The following is a 13,604-nucleotide window of genomic DNA, read 5'->3' on the forward strand; positions in this document are numbered from 1 at the left end:
GAGAAAAAAAACTAAATCTAATTTATGAATAAAGAGCTCACACAAAAGTACTCTTTTCACGGCAGTGAACATCCTTACAATTTTTGCTTTTTTCCCCCCTTTAATTTGGGATATACTGATTTAAATCTGCAGATAACAGCAGTAATTTAAATTGAAAGGTTGCAGCTAAATTACTGAAGTGAAATTGACCTGTTGCACAGGAAGAGCATATGTATATAGGAGACTGTGTGGTCCAGTGGTTAAAGAAACGGGCTTGTAACCAGGAGGTCCCCGGTTCAAAACCCAGCTCAGCCACTGACTCATTGTGTGACCCTGAGCAAGTCACTTCACCTCCTTGTGCTCCGTCTTTTGCATGAGATGTTGTTGTAAGTGACTCTGCAGCTGATGCAGCTTTGTGATGGTGGTCCACTATGAAAGGCGCTATATAAAAATAAAGATTATTTTGTATATATGAATAAGTAAGCAGCGCAACGTTTTAATCAGTGTTTCATATAACTGCACATCCAAAATTAAAAAATAAAACAACCCAAAAGACCACAAGAAAAGGGAGAATCCATCATAATGATTTGTAAGAAATGAAAGCAACTCAAAATAGGCTAGCGTTGTACTACAGGGCTCTCTCTTATTCCTCTCATTAAAACAGAAATAAAATAAAAATTGAGAATACTATTCCCTGACCCTTTCTAACAATTGAGTGTGTCTTTACAGTATTGTCATGGCAGCTCAGTGAAGAAGTCTTGGTTCACCCTGAAACGAGTAATCACACAACGACTGCCTTCGTGTATCAGTCAACGAATGCTGACAACCTATAACAACACAGCAGCCTACTCAATGCACACAGGTTCAACTATACTCCAGCAATCCTTCCTAGGGCTTATTTAAAACCCACACACATTTCCACAAGTTTTCTCTCATTAACTATTCTGATCATGTAACAATGCAGTTAGTGAAACAGCAGAAACCTAATCCTAAAGACAAAGGGGGTGCCTCACACTACAGGACTTTGTGAGGTGCACAGATGCACGCACGATTGAATTTCACAGTCGCCGTTCAACTTCAAGTCAGTACCCCAAGATCAAAGAAGCCGCAGGACATAATAGCCAGAAGAAAAAATCCAGAATTCTTTCAAAAATTAACTTTTGTGACATATACTGTATGTGTGAAATGTTTTTTTTGTGTTTTTGTTAATGCTTTCCCCAATGTGTAGTGCAATACCTATTGCGCTACCCAGAAGGATGGTCTGTTCAGTGTAAATGCTGTCATTTTAAATAACACCACAAAAATAACACCCTCCCTAGCTTTTTATACATTTTATAGAAATAAATACACTATATGAGACATTTACTGTTAGTCCTATATATGAGTCCTATTTTTATTACATAAATAGTAGTGGTATTTAGATCTGATACTGTTTATATCTATTGAATAGACACCAGTGAGTATAAACTGAATAATAACCACTGTTTTAGTTTTGTGTACAGTCATCCTTCATCATTGCACTAATCACATAAACATGAAGTATTGAGAGCAGTGAATTAGTAAAGGGTCTTTAAACAGTAAAAACAGAGATCATTTATATTTTACGGTTTTACAAAGGTGGGAGCACTGTATACTGTACAATATTTTAGTACAGCGACCTACATTCAAACTACGGTATGTAGAGGAACTTTGTGTACAAATTTCATGACGTCTGGGCAAGCCGGTTCTCAAAATACATCTCACGAGAAAGAAGGTTACACTGACCTAAATTCACAATAAGTAGAACAAGGGGAATCATAGAATATACACTGAAGACATTGAAAAATATTTCCACACAAAACATTTGTCATTGAAGTGATTTATTTTGCTGTAAAAACCAGTGTATAAGTCGCAATGGTGTATAAATTGCCCCAGCCCCACCCCCCACCTTATTATAACTAATAAGATAACTAATACTAAAACTAATTCTAAAAAAAAAAGAAAAATCACATGGCAGCCATATTAGGGTGGAAGACTGGGGAAAACTTGTGCAGGTGTGATCTTCCCTCAAGCCCCTGTCAATCAGTGCTATCTCTGTGGGGGGACTGTATAATGTGAAGCTTTTGTGTTCAACCACTGTCTCCTATTTTATAAAAATGCATTACAGTGCACTATGTGTGGCTCACATTATTGCATTGTTAGCACCCATGCTCTGTCACTACTGTCAGTGCATAGCAGGGTGTTTTCTAATGTGGAGCGGTAAGTGCGCTGAAGTTGTATGTGTGAACAAAGAAATTCAAGAAACAAGACAACAAGAACGGTCTGGTGTACACGCAGCAGCATTGTTTATTTTAAAACAGCGCTGTGCTGAGAGAAAAATTCTTACCTGCGATTGCGCATTCACATTCGCTCCGTTCGTGACCAGCTCTTTCACCACCTCACTCTGTCCAGCTAGTGAGGCTATATGTAACGCAGTGTTTCCTTTCTGAAAAGAGAACAAGTGAGCTAACACAAACACCTGTACTCACCCATGCAGCCAGTGCTGATACAGTATGCACCCCAGTGTTGACATTAAAATAAATTCAACCAGCTGCCAAGAATGTGGCAAAGCTAATATACTAGCAACAACCTTCTATTTTTAGAAGTGTCCTGCCAAGAAAGTACTTTTTTTTTTTACCCTTTTACATTTTCTTTTAAATTTATAATCTGTGTGGTTATTTACTCATTGTTATATACCTATTTGTTTCTCACACTGCAAGTCAAAACATATAACTTGTAAATAAGAGCACTTGTTATTATCATCTCGTACATTAAAAGAAAAAGGGGTATTCATTTTCTCCCATCAGTGTGGTTTGGCATTTATAAGAACAGACTCTAAACCTATAAAGCTGTATATTAAAGATGTAGTAATTCAGGTTTAATTGCATCAGCCTCCTTTGAAAATAGCGCAAGGTAAAATAATACTGTATACCTCAATAAGGTTTGAAATTCTAAAATAAACAACTATAAAAGTAATCTTCATACTAGTAAATTCATACATTTATTGATACACTAAACTGCCTACATATTAACCATTAGAAGATATATATAAAATAAAATTCATCCCAGTTTTTCTCACCTCATTTATAAAAATGTAAAATGCATATTGTTTTTTTAATTTTTTTTTAGTGTATTTCAAGAAGCTAATACAGTCACAGTGATAAAGATCCCAGTTCTAAGAAAGGTTAAACAAACACATTTTTTCATAAAATGTCTGCTCTGTGTTAATTTTCCAATAGGTAGTAAAAACTGCAGCAGCAGCAGCAGCAGTAGCAGTATTCAGGCACTCCCTGACAAGGCATAGCGTAGTGCATTGATGTGCTGCATAGTGCTGAATCCAGCCACACCCCACTCAACAGGGTTACACCACTATGATAGCATGGCTAATACCCTTTAGTGCCTCTAAATGACATTAAGGACGATTGGTTCCTCCAGAAGTGTGTGTTTCACATTGGGTGGAGCATCTCTCTCAGCATATTGCAGCTCTCCAAGTAGGGCTATACGAGCAGATAGCTGACCTTTGTTGATGCATCCACATTAGCTCCCTGCTTTATCAGCTCTACAACAACCTCTACATGGCCTTCTTTGGAAGCAAGGTGAAGAGCATTCAACCCATTCTGAAAATTAAAAAAGAAGACATCAAACATGTGGAGAACACAACTGTAAAACACAGCAGCAGATAATCAGATTTAACTGTGAAATGCAATCATTTTGGACACAGTGAAGAGCTAGGTAGATGTCTAGAACCAAGGAATAAAATGGCATTTCTGCAAAAATGCAATTTTAATTGTTTGTTTATGGTTTGATATTGTTATTGGTTGTGTTTTTCTGTTGTGAAAAATTTTTAGAGTAAGGGGCTTTGAGAATTTAGCCCCATGTTTTGTACATATAATGAGGATTACCATAGTGGCAGAGATGTCATGTCTCACTCACATGAGTTGCCTCTGAGACACAGTTTTAGACACAACCTCATGGACACATGACAACCTAGGAATGTATCAATATCTCACAGGTCAAAGATTATATATATATATATATATATATATATATATATATATATATATATATATATATATATATATATATATATACAGACGTGCTCAAATTTGTTGGTACCCCTCCACAAAAAACGAAGAATGCACAATTTTCTCTGAAATAACTTGAAACTGACAAAAGTAATTGGCATCCACCATTATTTACTCCATATTTAATAGTAATCAGACCTTGCTTTTGATTTTTTTTTCAACATAATATTGTAAATAATAAAACAAATGAAAATGGCATGGACAAAAATGATGGGACCGCTAACGTAATATTTTGTTGCACAACCTGTAGAGGCAATCACTGCAATCAAACGTTTCCTGTAGCTCTCAATGAGACTTCTGCACCTGTTAACAGGTAGTTTGGCCCACTCTTCCTGAGCAAACTGCTCCAGCTGTCTCAGGTTTGATGGGGGCCTTCTCCAGACTGCACGATTCAGCTCTTTCCATAGATGTTCGATAGGATTCAGATTATGACTCATAGAAGGCCACTTCAGAATAGTCCCATATTTTGTTCTTATCCATTCTTGGGTGCTTTTAGCTGTGTGTTTTGGGTCATTATCCTGTTGGAGGACCCATGACCTGCGACTGAGACAGAGCTTTCTGACACTGGGCAGTACGTTTCGCTCCAGAATTCCTTGATAGTCTTGAGATTTCATTGTGCCCTGCACAGATTCAAGGCACCCTGTGCCAGGCGCAGCAAAGCAGCCCCAAAACATAACCAAGCCTCCTCCATGTTTCACTGTAGGTACGGTGCTCTTTTCTTTGAAAGCTTCATTTTTTCGTCTATGAACATAGAGCTGATGTGACTTGCCAAAAAGCTCCAGTTTTGAATAATCTTTAACTCCTCCCAGAAGAATTGTGGCTGGTCAATATGCATTTTAGCAAATTCCAGTCTGCCTTTTTTATGTTTTTCTTTCAAAAGTGGAGTCCTCCTGGGTCTTCTTCCATGGAGCCCACTTTCGCTCAAAAAGTGATGGATGGTGCGATCAGAAACTGACGTACCTTCACCTTGGAGTTCAGCTTGTATCTCTTTGGCAGTTATCCTTGGTACTTTTTCTACCATTCGCACTATCCTTCTGTTCAATCTGGGGTCGATTTTCCTCTTGCGACCGCGCCCAGGGAGGTTGCCTACAGTTCCATGGACCTTAAACTTCTTAATAATATTTGCAACTGTTGTCACAGGAACATCAAGCTGCTTGGAGATGGTCTTGTAGCCTTTACCTTTACCATGCTTGTCTATTATTTTCTTTCTGATCTCCTCAGACAACTCTCTCCTTTGCTTTCTCTGGTCCATGTTCAGTGTGGTGCACACAATGATACCAAACAGCACAGTGACAACTTTTCTCCATTTAAATAGGCTGAATTACAAGATTGGAGACATGTGTGATACTAATTAAAGAAACTAATTAGTTTGAAATATCAATATAATCCAATTATTTATTAGCCTTTCCAAGGGGTACCAACAAATATGTCCAGGCCATTTTAGAATATCTTTGTAGAATAAGCAATAATTCATCTCTTTTCACAGCTTCTTCGCTTTATTCTATGGCATACCAAAGGCATGCAAGTATACATGATAAAATAGCTTTTAATTTCATCACTTTTCAGGAGGAATGAAGCATTATTTCAATGAGCTGTAAGGGTACCAACAAATTTGAGCACGTCTGTATATATATATAAAATGCCCTGACACATTATACAGAATTAATGAAATATGATATTAACACTGTATACTGTAATAACATTCATATTATTTGTATAATAATATTACGAAAGTATGTGTGTAGGAATTCAGTTGCAAACCAAAAGTAGGTATATCGGTAACATACATCCCACGCCACAGCTGTCAGTGTCATGAAAAAGTCGATCAGTACATCGCACTGTTACAAATTACTGTACACACGTTTTCAGAGCTAAGTAGTTATCTAAATTCAGCTGTTTAATTTAGGTTTAAAACATACAGTATAACATAAATCAGATCTGATGTGAACCTTCCGGATGTTGTTTTAGATTTTTACAGATCAAAATAAACTGACGAGACTAACACTCACTATTGGATGTTTGCTTTTCAGGAGAACTTTATTAATTATGGTACTTAGATCTACCTGTTTCGATCATTACTGACCCCTCTCTCTTTTCCATGCACGGTACTTGCTACACAAACATACAGTGTTCGTGGAGTACCTTCTATGTATTCTTATTTTTTAAATAGTATTTTTATTGAACTCTCTGACCTGGTTGCAGATGTTGATGTCGACCCCAGTCTTCAGGTAATCAAGGGCCTTTTCTAAGTTTCCAGCCCGTGCAGCTCTCAGGTAACTGGCATTGCTGTCAGACTGTGAACAAAGAAAAAAAAAGGTACATTTAAACATGGGATATTGAACATTATGTTTACAAAAAAAACTTTTTAGGCAAGGAAACTTTCAAAGAGAACATAGTAATTCAATCATGGCTTAATTCCACTGGCTCCTATAATGGTTTAGTTGACATGAATTAATTTAAGTTTATAAGGCTGTAATGGCCTATGGTTCTGAAATTCATCCCAAGTCCTCACTCTGGATGCAAGCATGCTGAGACTTCCTCGACTTATCCTGGGTAAACAGTGAAGGCCTTATTAAGCCCAAGGCTACTCAAACAGGAACAGATAGGACAGGCATGTGTTTGATTTGAAAACATATTTACTTGAACATGTTTTTTTTTTATTTAATTAGCTATCTTTCCAGTTAGGTCTGCTCAATTAAATATTTTTTATCAGTCTCTCAGAAGAAGACTTAGATAAGCAAAGGATGGCCATGGAGATGCATGACTGGAAATAAGGATCCCATTGCATAGCAGTACAATCCAATCCAGATCCTAATACCAGTTTCTAGGTTGCTATGCAGTCATTACATACAATAATTGTATGTTCTTATTAACTGAAGTACCAAAAGTACCCTTTAATTATCTTCAATGGTAATGCAGTGGCACTACAAAAGGTCCTGCACTTATGGCTTATGGAGCAGTTACAATAGTGTGTGCTATTAGTATAGAACCAAATTTGAAAAATGTTAATATCGTGACAAACCACTATTGTCACAATGGTATGACACACTGCTGGTAACCCACAGCACGTAGCAAGATATCAATACCAGTGTGTAACAGGACCAATGTGTGATGTGTTTCAAATCCATGGTGTTGTCACTGCTGATAATGCTGTGTTCTGTTAAGGGTTTTTCAGGCGTGTTCAATAACTCTCATAATTTATTTTTAAAATCGCTCAAATCAGAAAAGAATATGAAATATACGATGATATACAGCATCTATTAAAAGAACACAGGAAACAAAGCCATGTTTTATCAAAGCAGTCTAAAGGGATAATTAACAGTGCATTACCAGACTTCTGTAGGCCCTATATTTAGCCACAAGCACAGCAGCGTTACTTTAAACTGACAGGCTCCTGTTGACAGGTTACTTTTCCAGGAAACAAGCAGGTGTTTATAATTTCAATAAGGCTTAAACTGAGAAGCACTCTGGCAGTAAAATCTTAACAAACACATGCTACTAAGCCTTCAGAAGAATGCCCATACACCTCCCTAATTGCTTTTACAGAGAGAAGTTTAAAAAACAAATACCATTAGAAAACCACTGGCACAACCTTGCAGAAAAACATTACCAGCAATGGAAATGCAATGAATACTACAGTAAGTGTTGCACAAGGTCAATATGTGCATTGGTTACTGCCATGTCAACATGTCACTACTGTGATACCATCCTAATGGCTTATACAACTTTAGCTCCCCGTGTCCTACCATTGTCCCTAGACTACTTCATAGCCACTGTTAGTTGTCACTACTGTGTTGCCATCGGAGAGTCTTTGGTAATGGTGGTCACAACAAAAAACAATCAATTTCATTTAAACTGAAATTGACATTCTAGCTGTGCAATGCTGTCACCCCATTATCTAATACTCTGGGGAGAGAACCAAAATGTGTCAGTGGTATTGGGTTTCAAATGAGATTTAACAGTCCCTGTTAAATCACTAATCTGAAAGGCACATCAGAATGGTTCTTCTGCCAACACTGTATTCTAATAGTGTGGTTGAAAATCCCTGACAACTGTTACATATCAGCGGTAATTAACGTTGTTACAAATACTTAAAGTAATACAGTACTTTTTGAGGTTACATGGAAAAATTATTTTGATTTTAATCTGTTACTATTGTATATGGAGAAATGATCTCATTTCCATACCAAGCTTTGCAAGAATGAACCTCATAGGGTGGTTAAATTGCAAAGAACCGCAGCACCTGTCAACATTCATTCAATTCAACTTCTTATAACTGATTTGTGTCATAACAGGGTCACCTGGCCTTCAAGGCCTTGAGGGAAGCCCATGTGGCCCCTAGGTAAGCTATTATCAAGTAATTGCCATTTAATATATGTTTATTATGTGTGGTTTTGTCATTACTAACCATGTACAAAACTGTAATGAGAGGGGATGTCTCTGTATCCTTAAGAAATACATGACCTTAAAAAAAGATACTCCCAACACACACAACACACATATGCATACACAAACACACACGCACATGCACATAGACAAACTAGAAACACCAGTCGCATAGCAGGCAGGAATCCACAGGGACTTTTCACTGTGGGCTTTTATGGAGTACCGTGCGCAGCAACACTTGCGGTAATTTGTTTTCAAAATTCATCACAAACTGGCAAAAGGAAACACATTATAGTGTTCTTGATATGGATCTGAACCAGAAACACAAACAGCACACCAAAGTGGCAAGGAGCAGTATGTGTAAAAAGGTCTTTAACTGACTGTGCACATATCAGAAATATCCAACTGGCCTACATAAAAATACAAGGCTGTTGGGCTTATTAGAGCTTGGCATTTGCTGGCATACCATTTACCCCAGGGATGAAACACAGATAATATAATGCACCCTGGACAATTCTTTATGTTTTAGGTTTTACAACTTCACCTCTCACACGAATGTATTACTTTGTGATATATCATCGTTCTGAACCGTTCAGCTTACATTTTGTGCCCAATGATGCCACTCTCAAGGAATAATTTTGAAAAAAAACTTAAATACAGCCACTATTATGAGAAATTCAGTACTGAATGACGTATTTGTGTCTGAAGTGACGTCTACTTGCCATGGAAAATAATGGGTACTATAAGAAAGCCTGATGTGTTCAGTGCCTAGTATGCTATGTTCAGGCTGTGCTCCAATTGCCCAGAATTACTAGTTCTAGCAGTAAAGGCCACTTCACATTTGTAAGAACTGAAGACAAAAACAAATCTCAGAAACCAAGGCGCTGTTCTCAAGTAACTGCAAAATTACCTGAAAACCAGTCAAAACAAAGTATAAATTGCAGAATAAATATGGTACTGGAATGAAAAAGCTAAGACAAATGGTTAACAGAATGTATAAAAACCAGTCTGAAGGGGCTGTAACATCAAAGTTCTACTTCTATTGAACCGAGGGAATTAAATGTCATAATCCTAGACCTACACTAATTAAGGACAATGAACCTGATTCATACATGTATCTTGCCCAACGTCAGTGTTTCTGTATTTAATTGGAAGAACTTAACAAAGCCACACTTCTCAAGCACATATTTTCCAAACTTCAATTAACTAACTTCAATAGTTCCCACACAGTTAATACTAGTGCTTTTCAGCTCTTTGATAGATTGTAAGCATATTCATTTTAATGAGCAGAAATTGGTAATATTGCTGTGCTGCGGAAGAGCTCAGTTCAAAGCATTTGAGGTGTTTTAATTAACCCTCCTATTAGGTTTCGGGTCTATCTGACCCAACTCAAGTTTCCAATTAGCTTAAATGCTATTTTTCTTTTCATTTTCTGTATAATATTTTATGACTTTTCCTAAGTTGGAGTCATGAACTTATACACAGAAAACAGAACCTTTGAGATGTTTATTTTTTTTTTTTAGAACAGGTCATGTATACAAATAAGATGTTTCGGGTCACTGTGACCCGTGGCATTTATCTATGTAAAATTGTGTGCAGGAATAAAACAAACTTATTTAATTTGTTATTTTATTATTATTATTATTATTATTATTATTATTTATTATTATTATTATTATTATTATTATTATTATTATCTCTGGAAATGGCTGCATCTGTCTGGAGATATCTATAAAGAAAAAAACAAACAATATATCTAATTTTCTCTTCAGTATTGCAACAGTATCTCATTGGTAAAGACATTCTAAAATGAGGAGCTCCCAGGCTGGCAGTCAAACACGTTTTATCACAGCTCCTGGACTAAAAGAGCATAAAAGAGTAACACCTTTGCAAATAAAAACAGTTAATCAATTTAAGGCTGTTTAAATTAGTTTGAAATTGCATCAGGTCAATATGACCCAAAACATAACAGATGTACCTAAATTCTGAACATAATAGGAGGGTTAATTAGATGACTTTGTAAATTAATACAAATAAAAACATGTCAAGTAGAGAGGGCACAGCTTCTCACATCTTTAACCTCTGGGTGCCTAGGCTTGAATACAGCTCTAGTTACAAGAGAAATATGACCATTGGTGTTAATAGAACAGAACAGCATAATAAAAAATATGTAAATACAATGGGTTTTCCCCAGTCTTTAAGGGGTGGTAGTTTGGAAGTTCTCATAGGTTAAGAAGTGTTTGGAACATGAGAATAAACAAATAAATCTCTCTAAAAAAAAAATCTGAGAAATGTTTTATGTACACAGACTTAATGTATTTAATTAAACTTATCTTTAAAAAAATAAAAAAATAAAAGTCCTTAACAAAACATAAAAATAATCCTTGAAGTTATGAGAATAGGGCCCAGTGTCAATATTTATTTAATCACAAGTAGTATTTTAACCATTACTGCACCTTAGCCAATGGTGTCCAACAGGGATTATAGTGCAGGTGGGTAAATCACCAATAGTTCATAGATCGTTGACATATAATAGATCTGCACACTGAACACTATTACATATAGCAGCAAATGTACCAGCTAAAATGCCAAGTTCTACATTTTAACCACCAATGGCAATATTCTGGTATTTAAAATAGAAAACAAGTATCTCTCTATTACTCCCTCATTGTCTTACAGATAAAAATGTTATATTATGAAAATATATATGATAAAATAATCCCTTTAAAAAGCCCTGTGCAAATACCTATGTATGGCATTGTAAATTGCATTTTATTATAGACCTATGTATTGTGGTTAGTGTTTACGTGTAATAACTGTGCAGCACTTCACTCATGAAAAGGATGACTACCTGGCTGCATACTTGGTGAACCTTGCTCTATTTTGTATATTCAGTGAGGCAAAGTTTAATAAAACCAATGAGACAAATACCATGTCTAGCCCTGTGACACACTATAAACTTGGATCCCCTTACGGAAATAACCTATAGAAAGTCCTATAGTAAATTGGTCAAGTCCTATAAAATATCCTATAGGACTTCTTTAAAATCTTTTTAGTCCTACTACTGTAGGGAGACCCTTTTGAGTACTATAGGAGGATATTTTTTTTAAATAATCCTTTAGGATTTCTCTAAAAAACCTTTTTAGTCCCATAATGTCCTATACAGTAGTACCACTATAGGATCCTATAGGACTTTTCTGTAAGGGATTTCAGACATGCACATGCATGGAATATTTACTGTGTCACAATGTTAACAGTAAAGGACTTCTGAAACATTCCTGCTTATTACTGGTGCCTCTCTACTGATAGAAATAAAAGAACGGAGATACTGTTTCAAATTGGTTTATCATACACAGTCTTACACAAACCTATTAAAGAGTCAGCTACTGACAATACTCTTAACTAATGCCTTTATCACAAGCTGCCACATTGCACACTGCACAATATACATGCACCCCCAACAGCACACTGTAGAATTCTGAAAATGCGTATTGCTTTATTAAAGGTGTATTGACTCTACCAGAGACTTCTCAGAACAGTTATGGGTATGAGTCAGGCAAAATGACAGTCTATAGCCAGTGCCATGGCAACTGATGTCATAATTGAACTGAAGGCCTCTTCTGGAAGAGGCAGAAGCAGTGTACCAGATAATTCAAAGGGAGTGCACTTTCAAAACTACATTCTGTACACATCTTTGTAAATGATGGCATATATTAATAAACAGCTTCTTATAAAATTACATAAAAATGTATTTTAACAAAATGTAAATACTAAATTATTTGTAAAAAATGGGGGATGACATGACAATGATATGAACTGTCAATTGTTTCCAAATCTTGAGTAATAAGCTTTCATAAAACTTCCCTGCAAGGGAACTTATCATGCAAGTTGTTCATCAACTGTAGAATATAAGTGGTAGCTTTGCCCTAAGACTCAGTAACATTCACTTGTATTGTGCACAGAAACAGAACAGGAAGATGCAGTTACAGGTTGTTCCTCTATAACTCAAACACTAAAATCAGTGAAGCCACTGAAACACATATTTTGTTGAAATTTGCTGCATAATGTCATGAATATCCTTAATTGGCAAAGGCAGCAAACCTTGTTGTGCACTTGTGACAAGGAGATCATGTCGCTAATTCTTGGGTGCATGTGTGCCTTTATGAAGCTGCTGGGATGCACAACAGGAGACACGTTGCTAAGGAAGTAATTGAGCAGGTGGGCTCGCCCGGCATTGAGCTGATAGGAAGGTCTGGACTGGTGGGGGGGGGGTGCCCGAGGAGGCTGCACGGAGCTCAAAAAAGTGTCTGCATCATGGCTCGAGGCTACTGCATGGCCATAGCCATACAGACGGGTGCTGAGTGAAAGATTGCTATGTTTTGTTTCGTGTCGTGTGCAGACTCCTTTCAACCCGAACGGAAGCTATGGAGCTAGTACTAACCCTGGGAGCATCTACCCCTGCACACAACCAAAACCCAGGGTACAAAGAGGTTTTGCGTAAGAATAGTAGTTTCCTGGAGGGAGACATTCCTTTTAGTAGGTCCAGCGCGCGCCATTTGTGTAGCAAACTTTTACTTTTAGATTTATTTTGCTTTCTTTATTAAATGTGACACCAGGGCTACCATTGCTAGTATCCTAGCGTCAGCACTTGTGTTGAATTAAATCTGCGCGTCTGTGTGGCGTGTCAACACCCAATGCTCTGTGTCTGCTTCAGTATTGTTCAGTGGTGACCCACACATGTAACAAATCACCCTGTTACAGCAATGAATAGGTTTCATTATATGTTAATTATGAATTCCGGTTAGCTCAAAACTAATCAACTGCTGTATAAAACAGACTCGAAAATACAGCCATTTTGGCCTTCGCTATTTCTGCATGTTCAGAATTCAAATCTGAAGGAAACTCTAATGTGTATAAGCCTAACTATTAACTATATATTCACTTTGATAATGCGATGATTGAAAGCAAGCACCGGTTCGAGGTGTTAGCCTCTTTTTGTATTTAGGTTTGGTTACTAGGAGGCACACACAACAAGTCAACAAGCATTCTACAGAGTCAGCTCAATTCACTTTCAGTTGACCTATTAGTCCAAGTCAGCTACACTGGTATTTTAATTCCCTGGGGTGAAATATTCAC

The 13,604-nt window shown here is 36.9% G+C and overlaps 1 protein-coding gene across 27 annotated transcripts in view; it reads right to left on the reverse strand.

The window, feature by feature from the left end:
* LOC121325789 (ankyrin-3-like) overlaps positions 1–13,604 on the reverse strand; it is a 188,079-nt gene that overhangs the window by 91,358 nt on the left and 83,117 nt on the right. For all 27 annotated transcript variants that reach the window (XM_041268812.1, XM_041268806.1, XM_041268805.1 and 24 more), the window contains exons 2-4: positions 6,275–6,376; positions 3,516–3,614; positions 2,345–2,443 (exon numbers count right to left, since the gene is read on the reverse strand). In XM_041268812.1, coding sequence (XP_041124746.1) covers positions 2,345–2,443; positions 3,516–3,614; positions 6,275–6,376 — 300 coding nt within the window. The remainder of the gene's footprint in view (positions 1–2,344; positions 2,444–3,515; positions 3,615–6,274; positions 6,377–13,604) is intronic.

This window comes from Polyodon spathula, chromosome 13 (genome assembly GCF_017654505.1).
Source record: "Polyodon spathula isolate WHYD16114869_AA chromosome 13, ASM1765450v1, whole genome shotgun sequence".
NCBI lineage: Eukaryota > Metazoa > Chordata > Actinopteri > Acipenseriformes > Polyodontidae > Polyodon > Polyodon spathula.